The sequence below is a fragment of the Kogia breviceps genome, chromosome 11, assembly GCF_026419965.1.
Source record: "Kogia breviceps isolate mKogBre1 chromosome 11, mKogBre1 haplotype 1, whole genome shotgun sequence".
In the NCBI taxonomy this organism is placed as follows: domain Eukaryota; kingdom Metazoa; phylum Chordata; class Mammalia; order Artiodactyla; family Physeteridae; genus Kogia; species Kogia breviceps.
The window spans coordinates 67,856,501-67,876,467 of record NC_081320.1 but is presented as its reverse complement, the minus strand read 5'-3'; the positions used below and the strand labels follow the sequence as shown (position 1 = coordinate 67,876,467).

Here is a 19,967-nt window from a genome sequence, read left to right as displayed (position 1 = left end):
CTCACTGTTGTGGCCTCTCCCGTGGCGGAGCACAGGCTCCGGACGCGCAGGCTCAGCGGCCACGGCTCACGGGCCCAGCCGCTCCGCGGCATGTGGGATCTTCCCGGACCGGGGCACGAACCCGCGTCCCCTGCATCGGCAGGCGGACTCTCAACCACTGCGCCACCAGGGAAGCCCGAGAACTTTTTTTTTAAGTTAAATTTGACTGATTGCCCCCAAGAGTGGAACTGGGTGTCTGGGGAACATAGGTCAAAGCCTTTCACTATAAACTTTATTGAACCTTTTGCATTTGAACCATTTTAATATTAATAGATTTACTATTTAATGAAGTAGAATTTAAATTTTTTTGAAGTCAAGTTAAATTTGCTTGAACATTTTCTACAATTTCAACTATTACTACTTTAGTACCTACCCAACATGTGCAAAACACTGGAAGGTTCATGACAAAGATCTAAATATGAGTAAGATAAGATCATCAGACTCCAAGAGAAGAATATCTATTAAAAAGACAAATTCAGGGACTTCCCTGGTGGTGCAGTGGTTAAGAGTCCACTTGCCATTTCAGGGGACACAGGTTCAATCCCTGGTCCAGGAAGATCCCACATGCCGCGGAGCAACTAAGCCCATGCGCCACAACTGCTGAGAGCACGTGCCATGACTACTGAAGCCCACGTACCTAGAGCCTGTGCTCCGCAACAAGAAAAGCCACCACAATCAGAAGCCCACACACCACAACGAAGAGTAGCTGCCACTCACTGCAACTAGAGAAAGCCCATGTGCAGCAACGAAGACCCAATGCAGCCAAAAAAAAGAAAAAGACAAATTCACAATTCTAATGAAGGCAGTTGATGAGATGCCAATTGGGACTGGAGGTAAAACTCTAGAAAGAAGGGATTTAAATTATAGCTTGAAAAATGGATTGACTTAAAGAGTAAGAAACAAAAGAACACTCCAGAAAATATAAATAACCTGAATAAAAAAACTTAAGGAGGGCTTCCCTGGTGGCGCAGTGGTTGAGAATCTGCCTGCTAATGCAGGGGACATGGGTTCGAGCCCTGGTCTGGGAAGATCCCATATGCCGCAGAGCAACTAGGCCCGTGAACCACAACTACTGAGCCTGTGCGTCTGGAGCCTGTGCTCCGCAACGAGAGGCCACGACAGTGAGAGGCCCGCACATCGCAATGAAGAGTGGCCCCCACTTGCCACAACTAGAGAAAGCCCTCGCACAGAAACGAAGACCCAACACAGCCATAAATAAATAAATAAATAAACCTAAGGAGACATATATTATCACGATGTGGCCAAGAAGTACACCAGAAGTAATTCTATTTTTAAAAATTTAGCATATGGCAACACTGAAATGAGAGCCTATCATTTCCAGACTAAAGGGGACTAAAGAATCCTCTTTAGTCTGGAAAACTCAGTTCCAGTCTCAGATCTGTCACAGCTCATTCTGTAACTCTGGACATATTACCTAAGCTAAAAAATCTCTTACAGCTTTAAAAAAGTCTGTGAACAAGAGTCACGGTGGCAATCTACCAGGTTTCTAACAATATTAATTCAACAACTAGTTAAAAAGTGTAATAAGTTCAAAGCATTATTCTACTGGCAAAGAGAAAAACAAAGATGTTATGAATTCTGCTCTCACAAAGGATACACAGTATAAAGACATGTTTGTGAACAATTATAATAGAAAGTAATGCGTGTCTATCTTTCTATTGAGGTATTGTTATGACTGCTATGTAAGGGCTCTTTTCTATTTTAGAATATAACCATTCTCACAAATTTTTCTCCCAGTTCAACATGTGTTTTTAAATTATGTGACTTACTGACATATAAATATTTCTAGTTTGCTTTGTTAAGGTTTTCTTATATCAGGAATGAACACTGAATTTTATCAAATGACCTTTTAAACTATTTTATTTTTTGAAAAGGTACTATTCATAGCCCCAAAATGAAAAAGTATAAAAGAGTATAGGGTAATCAACTATAATTTTTTTAAAAAGTATAGAGTAAAAATTGTATCTAGTGTTTATCATCCTTCCAGAAATATTTTAATATTATATGCACATACACATATAAACATTTTTCTTCAGAATGGTATCAAACTATATACACTCTGTTCTGCATCTTAATTTTTCATTATATTTTGGAGAAAACCCCACATTAGTATATGAAGAACTCCATTCTTTTAATGGTTGCACCGTATTCCATTTTACAGACACTCCATAATTTATTTAACCAAACCTCTAGTGAGGGACATTAGAGTTGGTTCCAATCTCTTACTTTTGCAAACCAGCTACAATGAAGAATATCCTTTTGCACATGTGAGTATATCTATCTAAACTCTAACAAACAGACTATGTTGTACACCTCAAGTTAATATAATATTGTAAATCAATTATACTTCAAAAGGAATTTTTTTAAGTATAAACATATTAAAACACTGAAATCCTTGATATGTTAATAAATTCTAACAAATAGAAATGCTTGGTCAAATAGTATGTGCATTTATAACTTTGACAGACTAAATGTCTTTCTACTTCGTTCCTTTTAACTTACCCTAAAAGTAATACTTGTTATGAAAAATTATTTTATTCTTAATGCCCCTAGATGTCACTATAACTCACCAAATAAGTCATATCACAAAAAAAATGACTCAAGTAAAACCCTTCCATAAAACTGAACTACAGGGCTTCCCTGGTGGCGCAGTGGTTGAGAATCTGCCTGCCGATGCAGGGGACACAGGTTCGTTTCCCGGTCCGGGAAGATCCCACATGCCGCGGAGCGGCTGGGCCCGTGAGCCTTGGCCGCTGAGCCTGCGCGTCTGGAGCCTGTGCTCTGCAACAGGAGAGGCCACAGCGGTGAGAGGCCCGCGTACCGCAAAAAAAAAAACAAAAAACAAAACAAAACAAAAAACTGAACTACAGCATTTATGAAAAGAAATTCTTTTTTACTAAAAGAAAAAGTATCTACACCCTTTATACACATCATATATTCATACAATCATACCCAATTTCTGAAGTTTGTCCCATATCCTATGAGCAAATTCTGTTCTCTCTGAGAGCTTTAGTTCAGGCAAGAGAGAACCACAGCTGCGCAGCAGAAGCAAGGCTTGATTGCCACCTGGGCTACCTACGAAAACAGGTTAACGGATAATATTTAACATAGTATCAATACCATGCAGATAAATATCAAAACTTAAGTTGAAATCTGTAAATATTTTAAAATCTCCTGCCTCACCAAAGATAATATTAAAAGAGTACTCATAAATCAAAAAATTCTATCCCGATCAACAAGTATCATTTACAATGTTACTACAAGTTTTTAAAACTGATCTGTTTTCTTAGGGAAGCTAAGGTTATAAATCTATACAATCTGCAAGACTACAAAGAACCTAGTGCTTACTGCAATAGAAAGGCTAAACTTCTCAGTATCTTATGAAAATAGTACAAAGCAGTACAATTAAAACTCAAGAATATCCAACTTAGGTTTATAATCCTCTACAAAATATTAACTTCCTTCTCCCTTTATCCACATGTCTCTGAAAGCTGACTTTAAAACAAAAACAAAAATAAACCACTTATTGCATGATTCCATTTATATAAAGTATCCAGGATAAGCAAATCTACAAGGAAGTACACTACTGGTTGCCTAGGGCTGGAAGGGATGGGGGTTTGGGGACTGATGTTTAGGAGTATGGAGGTTTCTTCTGGGGGTGATAAAAATGTTCTAAAATTGACCGCGGTGATAGCCATACAACTCAATAAATCAAAGAGAGAAAATGATAAAAACTGTCTTTAAATGCAAGTTATTACTGATACTTCTTTAGTATCCCTCATCATTAGATTCTAGAGCTTCTTAATGTGACTGAAATCATGGATGGGCTTTGGGAAGCTGGTGAATGCTCTCAAACTATATACAAAATTATGTGTGTGGCTTGCACGTGGGCTTTTGTGTGAGCATGTATGGTTAAGGCTTTTTTTGGGGGGTGTACTGAGGGCAAGTTTCTATCAGATTATCAAAGTTGCATAAGTGACTCAAATAAATTTTAATAGCTCAGTAAAAATGAAAGGGAATAGTGATTATCAGTCTTTCTGGGAATTTGTCATATGTGATTATCTTAGGGAAAGCAGACACTATACAATAGAAGAAAAACTAGTATCTTCCAAGAAGATGTACCACTGAAAGTGATTCCTTCATAAACTGTGGGAAAAGACAATTTTAATTTGCTGATTTTGAAATAAACATGCAAAACAAAATGTTTTACTCAAAACTTTGCTCTGATGAGTTGGAAAAACAGAAAGATCACCATAACATAAAATCATGAATAGAAATAACAAAATTTAAAGTAACAAGTAAGGTGCTCTATAATGAGCTTACCACCAAACCAGTACTTAAGTTCAACTTTTTGAACAGAGAATCTTCAAATACCTGAGTGGCAGGTGTTATCAAAAACTTTTTGTAGAAGAGTCTTAGGGATGCGGCCAGTTCTTCGAACAGAATTATCTAGCCTCATTAGAGCCCAATCAAACTGACTGGCATTCCTTCTATGAGAAGAAGTGGGCTCCTCTTGAAGATAATTCTTTTTTTCAGCAGCAATGGCATATAGCCTGGCTTGGCTCAGTAGCTCTCTACAAAATTAAAGACAATTAGAAATAAACTATGTCAACTACTAACCACATAGGTCATCTTTGTGAGTAAAATTTATACAAAGCTTTCTTATTAGTTATTAAATACCTAAATTCATAGCACAATAGCAAAAAGGCACAGAGAAGTATAAATTGGTAGGGAAGAAAGTTTTGACCTTTGCTTTAAATGAAGTCACATGCACATAAATTGCATGCAAATTAACCTCTTGAATAACTGACAATGTCTCGATAACTTTTCACATGGAATCAACTCAAACTAAGACAATAATATGGTATGTTTTAAGTGTTTTTAAATCTCCCATAACCAAAACCAAGTCAGTGAAGGAAAATGAAGATTATGCTACAAAGCTCTTCTCACCTCTACAAATGAGACAACAGATCTAAAATATATCTAAAATTCTGAAGAATTCTAAAGCATTCTTCAAATGCTTTCTAGGTGTTGCTTATTATGAATTATTAAGAAGACCAATTTCCAAATTAAAATTATACAGTTTTTTAAAGGATCATTAACGACAAAACAACTTCCCATCTTTCTAAATAAATGTGAAACATTTTATAGTGATGTTTCAACTCTCAATTCATATGTCAAAATGCTAACTGTATACTTTTCTAATCAATTTAACAACTGCAACCAAGAAATATAAAACTAGATTTCTGCTGTTAAACATCATTAATTTGGGGAAAGTCAAAAGGAAAAAAAATGCTTATAAATTAAGGTCAGACTAGTACATGTGTGTTTACAAAAAGCAAAAAACCTTTAAACCATTCAACGTTTTAATAAAACAGGTCCAGCATGCAGACCAAATGCTCCAAAATGTGAAATCAGAGATATTCTACACTGTAGCAATAGGCTCTACCTGATTTACAAACATCAAACTTAAAAATAATCCTTATGTGTGAAGGAAACCCTGTCATAAATCTTTGAATTGAATTTAAGCTTTCTGTGCATTCAAATCTTACACAAAATTATCTAATTCAGAGATTTACATCTTTACCCCCAAATATCTTAGACTTTTCAGACGTAGCCAGTAAGTATAACTAAATAATACACACTAAGTATATAGTAACTAAGTATAATGTAAAAACACTCTACTTACTAATTTGAGAATGCCTTTAGGATGACAATCACATTTTTCTAGCATGTGCACATTTTTTACCACAATTACGAAAATAAATATTTACATACTAGTGAGTTTAAAAATAAAATTGTTGACTTCCTATCCTATGTTATTAACCTGGAAAACCAGTCACAAAACTGAATGATTAAGTAGCTGATGTTACATTAAAGAAAGCTACATCAGTAGTTTCACAACAAGGTTATGTAAAACACAGAGGCAGTAACTGATACTCGACTAGAAATTCTACCACTGTGACCTGGGACAAATCACAACCACTCTGGCCATCAATGATTCCACCTATGTAAATCAGTAGACCGGAAAACAATGGAAAAAATCAAAATACTAACTAAACAAGACAATGTCTTATCTTGTTTAGTTAAGAAGCCTAATGATCAGCACTTGTAGATAGATAATTGATTAAAGTTAGTTAAATGAACTGAATTAATTAAATGCTAGATTTTTACCTATAAACCACAGAAGATAATGCCTACATATATTTATCCCTTATTTTCAAAAGTTTTCTCTGGCTGTTTGTCTGGCTGTTACTAACCTATGCCCTTGTTAGTCAGGCAAACACAAAATATTATTTTAGATCACCTAGAACAATATGTCAAGTTCAGGTGTGTGTGCAATAATATTGTTCAACAATGAAAGCTAAATAACATAAGAGATTTCAAAATTGTAGTGAAGTGTATTTGTCAATGTTTCTTACACAACCCAAATCTGATAAACTGTGAAGGGGCATAAAAATAAAACCTCTGCTTAAAATGCAGTTTTAAAATGTAAGATCAGGGACTTCCCTGGTAGTCCAGTGGGTAAAACTCTGCGCTCCCAATGCAGGGGGCTCGAGTTCGATCCCTGGTCAGGGAACTAGATCCCACATGCATGCAGCAACTAAGAGTCCACATGCCGCAACCAAGACCCTGTGCAGCCAAAATAAATAAATATTTAAAAAATAAAATAAAATGTAAGCTCAAACAAACACAAATAAAATTCAGGCAGAAAACAGAGATGTTAATAAACCAGCACTGCATGCTGAACATTCTAAAGCTAATTTTTCTCACAAAATAAATCTTTAATGCTGCCAAGTCTCCTTCACATGTGTTTGGCTTTAATTAGTTAAGTCAAAATATGAATCTACTATAAACTAAACTGGGGAAGGGTTACATATTTAAACCAAAGGATTCTACACTCTTCAAAAGGATTCTCCAGTGCTTCCTCACATGGCAGCGCTTTCTACATTTCTTATTTGACCCAGAATTTATTTTTAAATTCACTTGAACACACCCTGAAGGAAAAAGGGTGTGTTCACAGCCTAGAACGATAGGTATGTCTGATAGAAAGGAAAGGAAAGAACAAGTGCAGGGGTTAAGGTGGGTCCATGCAAGGCAGGAACCTAACCATCAGGCCTGCACAAGCTGGAATGCACTGCCTCCAAAACCTGATAACCAAGTGATGTAAACACATAAGGGAAAATTATTTTATCATTTCACCCAAGTGTCATAAAATGGCTCCTTTATATTTTTGAGAAATTTCTCAGCTTCCCTCCTGAGACTCCAGCACTCACAATCAACTTCCAGGTTACCCATGAATTTTCTCTGGCAAAATCTGGCATTTAAAAAGTTATTTTTCTCAGGTTTTGTTGTTCTTTATAATTGGTGCTAGTGTTTTTTGACTCTTTAGTGAAAAAAATAATGATTTATAGTTGAGCGTCCATATTTCAAAAAGGTACAAGGACTAGATTATTATTAGATTATAAACAGGCTTCCATGGGTTCCCTAATTAATAGGCTCCCCCATTAAGCCTGTCACTTTTAAAAATCAATGCCTTACTTTTTCAAGGTATTTTTCAGTTTACAGAAAAACTGTCCAGAAAGTACAGAGTTTCCATGTATTATACCCTCTTCCCCCTCCACCTAATTTCCTCTATTAACATTCTGTATTAGTGTGGTACATTTATTACAAATGATGACCAATATTGATACATTTTTATTAGCTAAGGTCTATAGTATACAAAAAGGTTCATGCTCTGTGTGTATCTATCTATGGGTTTTGACAAATACATGACATGCATTACAGAACCACAGAATATTTCACTGCCCTCAAAATGCCCTGTGTTCCACCTACTCATCCCTTCACCCTTCTCCTGAACCCCTAGCAACCACTTTTTACTTGTCTTGTTTCACCTTTTCCAGAATGTCATATAGTTGGATCATAAAGGATGTAATCGTTTTCAGATTGGCTTCTTTCACCTAGCAATACACATTTAAGGTTCCCCTGTGTCTTTTCATGGCTTGATAGTTCATTTCTTTTCAGTGTTGAGTAACATTCTATTGTGTGGATGTACCACAATTTGCTTATCAGTTCACCTACTGAAGGACATACTAGTTGCTTCCAATTTGGGGAAATTATGAATAAAGCTACTGTAAACATTTGTGTGCAGGTTTCTGTGTGGACAGAAATCTTCAACTCATTTGGGTAAATATCTAGGAGTGTGACTGCTGGATCATATGGTAAGCTTATGTTTATTTATCTTTGTAAGAAACTGTCAAACTATCTTCCAAAATGACTGTACCATTTTGCATTCCCACTAGCAATAAATGAGAGTTTCTATTGCTCCACATCCTCACCACAGATGCCATAGGTGTTTTAGCTATTCTAACATGTATGTAGTGGTATCTAATTGTTGTTTTAATTTGCAATTCCCTAATGACATATGATATGAGCATCTTTACATATGCTTATTTGCCTTCAATATTTCTTTGGTGAACTGTTCACTGCTCATTTCTCAACCAGGTCATTAAGTTTTCTCATTGTTGAGTTTTAAGAGTTCTTTGTATGTTCTGGATAGTCTCAGTGTTTATTTCTTTCAAGGAAACTTTTTATTGAACTGTTATTCATTCCTTTTAAACTTTGAATATACACCAAACTAATCACATACATTTTTAAAACTCTCCCTTCCCTATTCTCTTCCATCTTTTTTCACTGCTATTATGAGCCAATTTGGCATCACTTTAGAGCTATCAGAGTTTAAAGATACAGCGATAGAATAGGTATAGTCAGTAGCTAATGTTTATTATGCATTTAAGACATGCAAGGTAATAGAAAATTACGACTATAATCTTGACTTTACAGATAAGAAAGTGAAGTAACTTGCCCAAAGTCACAGTAAAAGCTAGTTAAATGACAGAATCTGTACTTGTACTTGGGTGATTTCATTCTGAAATGAGCTCAACATGGCAGAAGGGCATCAAGGAAACTAATCTGGCTGCAACAGGCAGTTCACACTGGAAAGTGGTAAAAATTAAACGTAGGCAGGGAATGTGAGACGAGATAAGGGAAAGTCTACAATGGCTGATAACTATGGGATTTGGATTTTATGACATGCTTATAAAATACAAGACTGATTTTCACAATGCTGCTCTCACAGCAGCATATTTTGCTGAACTATTCTGTAGGAAATAGGTATCCAAATTTCTCTTATGTTCTCACCAATCCCTTATTTTAACTATTCTACTTGAGTTTTCTTTAGTCTGTTGATATGGTTGATTACATCAATTGACTATTCCAACGTTGAACCAGGCTTGCACACCTGGAATAAAACCAACTTGGTTGCAGTATATAATTATTTTATACATTTTATGTATATACTGATTCCAATTAAGTTTTAACATGTTAAAAATTCGAAAAACAATGACTCCTCCTAAAAGTGGTTGGTATTCCTTTCAAATTTCTCCACTGCTACTGACTACACCGTCTTTACATTGTTCCCTCGAGCTCAAAATCTTAGGATAATTGCTCAATCCCTCTCATCCTTCACAGACCATCTGTTGAGCCCTCATATACCTCTTTATTTCTGAGTCCCTTATTCAATCCAGAACACATGGATTTTTGCAACAAAACTCATATTAGTTTCTCAGGCTTAAGCTTTTCTTCATACAACTAACTGCCAGATCAATCTCCCCCAAAACCGTTTCATGTCACTGCCTCTTTAGGATCCTATAACTGTTTTTTTTTTTTTACTTTTATCACACCTAAATTATTTCATTTATTGATTCAAAGAAGATTTATTAAGCACCTTCTATGTATAAAGCACTGTGCTAGGATCAGCTTTTCTACTTATCTAGTAAGTAAACCTGATAATCAATTAGTTAAACTTAAAAAAACAAAACAACAAAACCCAATGTAGGGTTCTACTTTGGATTAAATGTACAAAGATGATGACATTCAAAATTTTTAACTAAGGATGAAAAGCAGCAGCCATACAGATATCAGAGGATAAGTATTCTAGGCCAAGTAGAACAGTCAGCAGACCAAGTGCGTGAGCAACAGATGGGATGAGATTGGAGAGGAAGGCTGGGCTAGATCGTGAAGGTAAGGAGTCTGGATTTTATTCTAGATACAGATTTCATTCCAAGTACAAAACTGTATAGAACCCTACTGAAGGTTTTGTAAGCAGGGGTTGTGGTATGATCTATTTCTGTTTAGAAAAGATCAGTCTAGCTGCAGGGTGGACGATAAACTGGACAGCAGCAAGAATTTAATAGAGATACCATTTAGGAAGCTGTTGCAGCAGTCCCAGTGAGAGACTGAAGCTTAGAGGAGGGTGGGTGTGGAGATGAGAATCACCAAGGCTCCCACCTGACTTAACTGCAAATTCCAGGCAACAAGTCTTTCCAGTACAATTTGTTAATTCTCACTTCAATGTAAGAGAAAAATTCATGTAAAAGAGCCCTAGAGAGTCGTAATCAATCCTCTGTATACATCTTAACGTATTATGTATTTTTTATAACACTAGATAAGCACAATCTTACAGACAAAAACAGAAGGCTCCATGGCATAGTGGAAACACACCAGCTTTCAGAGTGTGGGCTTGAATGTAAAAATGTAAAATGGTTATTGGGATAAGGAGGGGAAATTTTGGCAATTACTCCTAATTTTGGTCCTTAAAATTCTTGTTTAGAGTCAAATTTAACAGGAATATTTTATGTGTTTAAAAAAATTAAGAATTTCCAACATGGCCCCTAACTGTAAAGTCTATATTATAAGGAGAAAAGAAAGAAGCTTAAGAACAGAAGAGCTTGTACTGAAAAGTCTAGTATTCCAAATTTGCTAACACCAGACTCAATAGCAACCTAGATTCCAGTAAGAAATGTCTAACATATTCTTTTTATATCTGTTGTCCTGTTTCCTGGGAACTATCACTAATTATAAGCCAAAAGTCTCTAATTATATGAAAAAAAAAAAAGGATAAACGGTTAGCCATTATGCAAAAGTTAGGCCATTCAAGACATTCTCATTGGAAGGGGGAAAAAAAAGGAAAAAAAAAAAACCCAGACTGTCCTGATTTCAGGCTCTGCCATTTCTAAGATATGTAACTTTGGCCAAGTTACCACAACTCTCTCTAAGCCAGTAAAATCTCAGAGATAATAGTACTCACCTCACAGGAATATCACAAAGACTGAGATAATGCTGTGTTTCCCAAAATATTGCACTTCTGCCAGGAAAATGATTTTAGATAGCATGTAGACAAAGACTTTCTATTTCTGTAGTTTTATTTACTTCAATACAGTTTAAAATAACTATTGCATCTAGCTCTTTATCTTCCTAGAATTCTTGCTTAAAACAAAATTAAGTTATAAAATGTCAGTTTAAACCTAAACCCAATGAAAAGAAAAATGCTAAACATAAATAATAGTTTAGGTAGTACTAGATTTGGCAAAAAATGTGAAGGCAGTACACAAATGCCCAAGGTCCGGGCAACACTGAGAAAAGTATACATAAAGGACCCAGCAAAGTAAGCATAATATTAACTACATTATTTCTTCTTTTTTAAATGTATTAGCAGAAAGTACAAGACTTATTTTAAAAGGACTACTGAAATCCAAGCTATGCTGTTTAACAGGTACGTGACTCTGGGAAAGGTATTTGGTTTAAGCATTAGTTCCCTCACGTGAGAAAAAATACCTACCTTGTAAAGATCACATAAAAAATATAAGATTCCTAACAAAAGAGTGCTCAATAAATAGCTCTTATTATAGAAGGTACTCAATAAATATCTGCTGTTTGATCTTTTAAAAAATCTTTTTGTAAAGCTGTCACAATGAACTTTCTCCCTGAACTATTTTCCCCCTGAAAAATTCTCCCTGAATTTTGCAAGACCTCAATTCTCAGAAAACTCTTGCCCAGCTAAGCTGTCCCCCAAACACTGCTTTATGCTTTATGGTAAGTCACAGAACTTCAGAGTAAAAAAGTCACTGAAACCCTCCTACACTTGGTAACAGTCTTCTGGCTTGAAACACCAATGCCATTCCTTTCCACCTATCCAGATGTCCCCTCCATCTCAGGCTCCTCCAGTCCAAAGGGATGTCTCCTTTGTCTCAGCTATGACAGGAAGTAATAAGAGTCAGTTAACCAGGCTGGGACCTTTGATGTAATGTGGAGCAAGATACTCTGTAGAATCTATCAATATACAGCAAGAGTGGGACAGACTAGATTATTCTAGAGATGCCCTCCAGAGTTTACATTCTGAGATCTTATCATGTGCTTACTTACTTGTGATAGTCTCTAATTCCTCAATTTATACCGTATTATGTACTGCCTTTTTAAAAAAATGTTATGTCAATAAGTAATCCCTTCAGCACCTAAAACACAACATATTCAAAGCACTTGGGAACTGAGAATCACAGCATCTGCAGTTGAATCCCAACTGGAGATCCTGGATAAATTACTTCACCCTTCTAAACCTCAGTTTCCTAATTTGTAATATCAACCCACAGAAGATGAAATGTGTGTGTGATAAATTCATACAAACACAGTTTGACAATGGTAAAGATCTACCCCAAAAGTACTACTATTTATCCTAATCTCCAAATCAATTCTTCCTAATTCTAACATTCTCGCCAAACTCCTGTTCTCTTTCTCTCAGAAAAGGAAGTATCTTTTCTTCAGTTCTGCACCACCTAGTTGTGGCCCTATTAACCCTAATCTGCAGTATGTATCAATGTTGTTCCTCACTGGTCTATCTATCCCCAGTCCCTATTTCTCCTAGGGTCTTTATAAACTTTGTCAAGACGTGTACCTCTCAAAAGCCTCCAACGGCTTCCGACCAACTTTCTAATCAACCCTGGTAGCTTTAAGAAATTGATTGGGGGGCTTCCCTGGTGGCGCAGTGGTTGGGAGTCCGCCTGCCGATGGAGGGGACACGGGTTCGTGCCCTGGTCCGGGAAGATCCCACATGCCGCGGAGCAACTAAGCCCGTGAGCCATGGCCGCTGGGCCTGCGCGTCCGGAGCCTGTGCTCCACAGCGGGAGAGGCCACAGCAGTGAGAGGCCCGCATACCGCAAAAAAAAAAAAAAAAAAAAAAAAAAAAGAAATTGATTGGGGACTTCCCTGGAGGCGAAGTGGTTAAGAATCCGCCTACCAATACAGGGGACATGGGGTAGAGCCCTGGTCCAGGAAGATTCCACATGCCGTGGAGCAACTAAGCCCGTGCGCCACAACTACTGAGCGTGAGCTCTAGAGCCTGCGAGCCACAACTACTGAGCCTGTGTGCCACAACTCCTGAAGCCCGTGTGCCTAGAGCCCGTGCTCCACAACCAAGAGAAGCCACCGCAATGAGAAGCCCACACACCGGCAACCAAGAGTAGCCACCACTCGCTGCAACTAAAGAAAGCCCACGCACAGCAACAAAGACCCAACGCAGCCAAAAATAAATTAATTTATTTTTTAAAAAAAGAAATTAACTGGCTTTTGCAGTATCAACTTCCACTACATCCCACCCCATGCAGACACACAGGATAAAAGTATGGCCTCCAAGTTTCTTCCTCTTTCTTCCCCTGGAACATTCTGACTACTCATTTCCACATGGCCTCTTAAACTTGAGTGATCCCCTACCACAAAACAAATGTTTCTTTCCTTCTTCTCTCTGAAATGCCACAATATTATATTCCTCTCTATGGATAGCACATATATAATATGTTGTACACGTGCCTATCATAGTCCTCTGTAATTGATAAACTTAAACCCACAGGGAGCAGAGGCTGAATCGCAACTCCAAAGGACCCAGACAGACTTTTAAGATGTGCTGAGAAAGTTTTTTTAATGAGAGGTAAACAAGGAAGTTTCCTCTCCTTTCAATTTTAGAAGTCACATCATTCTGTCATAGGACAATATGTGCTCTTCACCTTTAAGATAATCATCAATCCAGATCTGCTTCCAAACTGATTTAGCTCAAAGCTTACCTTTCCTCTGAAGCACCTAAGGATTAATAAATTCTAATAATTTCACTCAATAATACTCATCTGTCCTTCTCAGACATTCCTGGAAATCAAGATCAGGGTGAATTTGTGGAGATCCACTGCACTACATGAATGGGTTAAGTACCCCTTCATACTCCTTTGCATCCCACAAATATTCCTTCCTCAATGTCTAAGATTTTCACTGATTTATTCAACAAACATTTGACATCTACTTCATTGATTTACTCAACAAACATTTGACATCTACGACGTGCCACAAAGTCAGACACCAGGGCAGGCAAAAAGAGTGAGACAAAGTCCCTGCCTTCAAGGAACCTTCAACCAGGTCTGGAATGCTGGTGGGTACACATGCAATAGCGTTAATGGGTGCTTTAGTGATTCCGGATCTGAGAGAAAGCACAAGAAGGGAGTGGTCAAAGGGAGAAGCCAGCAACAGAGATTAAACAGAGAAGAGGAGACACATCCCAATAGTGAACATCACAGTCAAAGGTAAAGAGATGTATAACGTGGTCCATCAAAGCCTTGCTGGTTCACAGACCAGCAGCACCTTTATCATCTGGGGGCTTGTTAAAAATGTGGAATCTCAGTCCCCTACCTATACCTACAAAGTCAGAATCCACATTTTCAGGGGATCCCCAGGGAATTCTTTTGCTCATTACGGTTTCAGAAGCCCTGCTGTGGAGGACTTTGAAGTAGAGTTTGATATGGCTAGCATAAAGGACACCATGGGAATGAACTCACAAGAAGTGAGACTCCAGAGGCATCTCCAGAACATGAAGCACCTTATCCTGGAACAAATGTGAGCCACCACAGTGTCTAATACTTAAGTAGGGAAATGACAAGATCAAATTACCAGAGAAACTACAGAATAAAGTGGGGGTTGGAAGAGGGAACTCATTCCAGATGAAGTAGCTCTAACAGAACTTAATCATTTGTGCAATCAATACATAGGAGGGGGGATGGGAACAGGTGTCAAAGAAATATGAATGAAAAATCTCTAGAAAGCTGACAGAAATAGCAACATTCACTAAAACAGGGAACACACGAGGAACATATTTGGGAGGAAAGATGAATCCAGTTTGATATTTTCTCATTTAAAAAATTTTTTAAATTGAAGTATATAGTTGACTTACAATGTTGTGTTAGTTTCTGGTGTACAGCCAAGTGATGAATCCAGTTTGAGATGTATGGGTTTGAAGTACCTATAGTTCAACCAGTGGAGGTGCCTAGTAGCAGGCAGGCACCTCCAGGAGGGAAAATATTGCCATCATCAGATAGGCAGGTATGGGCTGATGCCCTAAAAATGGAAGAGGTCGCCCAAAGGGAATGAAAAAAAAATGAGAAAACAAAAGGACTAAGGACAACCACCACCACCCTCCAAAGATATCAGCATTTAAGAGATGAACAGAGGAAAAAGGATGCAACAAAGTGAGAAAAATTCTAAAGAGAATAAAATCAAGAAAGAGTGGTGTCATCATCAATGCCAATAAAAGGGTTTCAGTAAGGGGGAAATGGGACAGTAATGCAGAGGTCAAGGCCTTAAGAGTGGATCTGGGGGTTTCCTTGGTGGCGCAGTGATTAAGAATCTGCCTGCCAATGTGGGGGACACAGGTTGGAGCCCTGGTCCGGGAAGATCCCACATGCCGTGGAGCAACTAATCCCATGCGCCACAACTATTAAGCCTGCCCTCTAGAGCTCACGAGCCACAACTACTGAAGCCCGCACGCCTAGAGCCTGTGCTCCACAACAAGAGAAGCCACTGCAATGAGAAGCCCGCACACTGTGACGGGGAGTAGCCCCCACTCGCCACAACCAGAGAAAGCCTGCGCACAGCGACAAAGACCCAACACAGTCAAAAATAAAAATAAATAAATTTATATTTTTAAAAAAGTGGATCTGGCTATTAAGAAGTCCCTTAAAAAATTAAATGAAATAAACTTACATCTCACACATACCTAATTTTAAAAGCACCCTCTCTCTCCCTCTCTCTCTCTCTCTCTATATATATATATGCACACACACATATCAATGGCTCTCTGTGGGTGATAGAATTAAGAGTGATTTTTAGTTTATTGCTTTCCCCCTCAATATTTCACAATTGTTCCTGAAGGCACGTAAGTTCTAAAATTTAAAAATACATAATAAAAAGTTAATAAATAAAACAATGATGGCTATTCCCAGTGGTGTGACTGCAGTGGGTCAAAGAGCGAATTCGAAGTGAAGAAATGAAGGAGACAGGAGTACAGACAGGAAGAAGAGACTGGGGAGCATGTGGAGTTAAGCCCAGTTTCAGGAAAGGTTTTGTTTTTCAGGTGGGAAAGATGTGAGCATGCTTACAGGCTGTGGGTAGGAAACTGTATCGAAAATGTTCAGAGTCCAGGAGAACAAAAAAACAAATACTTATTTACTGCCTGCTATGAGCTGAGCACACAGTGGTGAACAAGACTAAGTTCTAAGGAAACAAGCAGCGAGCAGATAAATAATATCAGACAAGTGAAACATCCCGTGATACAACTAAAATAGGGTTTGCAGTAAGTGTTGAGGTAAGGCCTCTCTGAAGAGATAGCATTTAAGTTGAGTCCTGAATGACAAGAAATGCGCTTTAAAAGAAGGGGGAAAGGCCTTGTTACCTCTACTTCACAAAGAACTGAGGATCAAAAAGATTAAGTAAGGTTACGCAGCAAGTAAATGGAACCCAGGTCTGATGAACAGACCAACACCCTTTCTACTAGATTGTGTTCCCCCTACTGTTTTCCTCAAATGCAACAGCGAAGATGAACTGTAACATCGACCCTCCCCTGGCCTCACAGGGATGTTAAGAACTAGAAAAATATAAATAATTGGCACAACTTTCTCAAAAAAACCTCTCTGAAAGCCAAGAAGTGTAGATCTGTGAAAGCAAGGGCACAACTTCTAAAGGTTAACTGTTCAGGCTTAATGAGAAAATTCAGGTAGGCTCCAAGTCATAAGCAGACTACATTTCAAAGATGTATAACTAAGTTAAGAAGTCATCAAAACATTTCCTCCATGTAATTCTACACATAAAGTAGGTTTCCAAGCAGGACCACAAAAATATCCATGCACTCACAGATATTACTGTTACTATTATAGTAACTAATACAGCATTTACTAGGAACCAAGCCCTATGTTAAGAGCTTTATATAGATAACCTCATGCAATGTCACCAACACCATTACTACTCCCATCTTATAACTAAAGAAACTGAGGCCTGTCAACGTTACGTAACTTGTCCAGTGGCATAATGCAAATAGAGAAGCCTGCAGTCCAGCCCTGGCCCACTCCAGATCCTCAGCTCTTAGTCCTTGTGCTGTCTCCCAAAGTACCTCTATTTGTAAACACTAGTCTTTCAAAATCAGTTTTTCTTCAATTCTAAAACCTCAGTGCCCATCTACCCTTCTCAGGCGATCAGAATACTACTCAAATTAACACCTTCATCAAGCTTCCTTATCCTCTCCTTGGCAAAGTCTATACCAAACTTACCTCCTGATAAGCCTCAATTCTGAGCATTTATTCACACATTTGACACCCACTGAGAACTTAATTTGCCTTTGCACCCCCAGTTCCCACAGAGTGCCTAGAATGTATCCACTTACCCATTCACTGACACTTACAGAGCCTACTGTCCCAACTCCCAACCCGCTGCACATCTTCGTAAATACTGAGGTAAACTCCACTGAAAAAAACGGAGGCAAAAGCCCAAACTGATGATAATTAAACTTCCACCTCTAAGCTACCCCTAGCTTACCCAAAATTCCCAACCTATCCTCCCTCCAAAAAGAAACCTCTCGAAACTTAAGTCCTAGATGGTTACTAACCACCAATAACGCTTGCACGTGAGACAACACCCGAGTCGGTCAATCACAGAAGAGTAACACCTGACCCCCGGCAGCATCCTTCAAAGCCCCTCTCAGCTTCTTAGAACGTCGATAACCCGTGGGCAGGAAGACCGAGTCCGAGGCGGCGACAGCAGGATCCATAACGGAAGCAAGCCACGACCGTGGCCGTAACCTTCTGAAAGCGACCAACCCTGACACCCTAAAACCCCCGGTGAGGAGCGTGATACGAGGCCCAGGGAAGCCTGGCCCTGGAGCAGCGAGGAGAGTGTGGAGAGGGCACAGGTGGGACCCGGCCCTCGCCCACATCCACGACCCCGAGGAACTGCCGCGCTGCAGGAGGGCTGAGAAAGCGGCCGGGCACTCACCCGGCGACGGGCCCGGCGCGAGCGGCGCCCGGACAGAAGGCGGCGTGCGGCCGGCCCGGGCTGCCCGCTAGAAGGCGCAGGGAGAGCGGGAGGTGCGGGGCCGCCCCAGAGCGGAGGAGCCAGCGGGCCGGTCTCAGGAGGGCCGCCATGCCTCGGCCGTCCCCACCTTAAGCTGCACGCTGAGCAAGGACAGGGGGAGCACGTGACCGCGGGGTCGCCCGGCGTGGGAGAGACCAAAGGCCGGGCGCTCCAGACGTAGGGGGAGTCACGTGTTGCTATAACTTGGAAGATGGAAAAACCTGTTTATCCCAGGACATATGATTTCCCACGAGATATGTGCATTACAAGGTAGCTTTATATGTCATTCCTGGGAGGTCTCTTCCCGTTCTCTTTCCTTCACGTCAGCATGTTCAGTACCTCCACCCCTGCATTTTTCAGTTGGTAGAGTCGGAAGAGGTCGACTCCTCCCAGGTTCGCGCAAGGGCTTGCGGGGGGCCAACTAGCGAGAACACCCGGGAACTCTCGAGAAGAGCCGACTGTGAAGATCCCGGAGTGTGGGACATTTCTCTGCAGAGTGCTGGAGTTGTGGCGAACGTTACGCGGTTCCTGCGCCAAGCCCAAGATGCCGCGCCTACTGAGAGGAGCGTTCTATAGTCAGAAGTGTGGGACAGGAAGAATGTTAAGGACCTTTGCACTGTGCTAGGGGCCTCCAAGATTAAATGTGATGTGATTTGTGGGCTTGGGGTCAGGGGACAGTGTAAAGGTATACGGAGGTCCAACTTTTAAGTCCATGATAGTGCCTTGCTTTATGAAATGGATGGATTCTAACGAAGGTCGTATAGTTTTGAAACTGGCAGTGAACGCATTATATTCCTCAACTCCCACCCCACCCATTCCTTCAGTAAATGCACCAGCAAGATAAAATATAATTAAGAGTCCTGAAAAAAAAAAAGTCCTGAACCAAATCTGGGGATAAAATAGGAGGCCCCCAGCCTTACGACCTGGTAGGGTACCCTGTGCATGTAAATCAACTTACAGATTTTTTTTGCATATTATACATGTAAATTTGGGTTACAAGTTCCCAAGTTACCCAAAGGTTTCAACTCATAACTCTTTTAAAACAGTACTGTGATAATGCCATCTCAGTTTGTAAAAACGCTAATTGATAGTCAAATTATGTATGTATTTTCAAATACAATTCAGAGCAGCTTTCTCAGCAAAGTTTTGCCCGTTCAGTATCTGTTGGGGCAATCGGAGTTATGTGGCAAGCCAAGAACAGGCTTCAAGTACAGACAACTTTCCAACGCCCTCTTCACCGAGTTGTATTCTAAGCATTCCCAGGTGAAAGCTCAGAAGTTTTTTCCGGAAGCCCGGAAGCCCGACAGGCGCTCCTTGAAAGCAGGAACTGTGCGGCCTTTTCCTGTAGCGGAAGCACCTACCCAGTGCCAAGCACAAGGTAGGTTGCATTAAATAATTACTGAATAAATGTGTTTGGAGGTTATCCAGCTCATTTCTCCTTTGAGAGATGAGAAAAATGAGATCCAAATAAAAGGTTAAATGATTTACTCTGGGTTATACTACTAGGCACTAGGGTATAATTTATTTATTCACTCATTCAACACTGATTTATTGAACCCATAGTGTTCTCAAATAGTGCCAGGCACTATTTGAGATGCAGATACAGCAGAGAACAAAACAGACCACGTCTGGCTTTT

General features: G+C 39.3%; 1 protein-coding gene across 1 annotated transcript in view; it reads right to left on the bottom strand.

The window, feature by feature from the left end:
* LRPPRC (leucine rich pentatricopeptide repeat containing) overlaps positions 1-18,460 on the bottom strand; it is a 108,398-nt gene extending 89,938 nt beyond the window's left edge. Inside the window, exons 1-3 of the mRNA XM_059079400.2 lie at positions 18,253-18,460; positions 4,435-4,634; positions 3,013-3,135 (exon numbers count right to left, since the gene is read on the bottom strand). Coding sequence (XP_058935383.1) covers positions 3,013-3,135; positions 4,435-4,634; positions 18,253-18,401 — 472 coding nt within the window. The 5' untranslated portion in view covers positions 18,402-18,460. The remainder of the gene's footprint in view (positions 1-3,012; positions 3,136-4,434; positions 4,635-18,252) is intronic.
* Between the last annotated feature and the right edge of the window lie 1,507 nt (positions 18,461-19,967).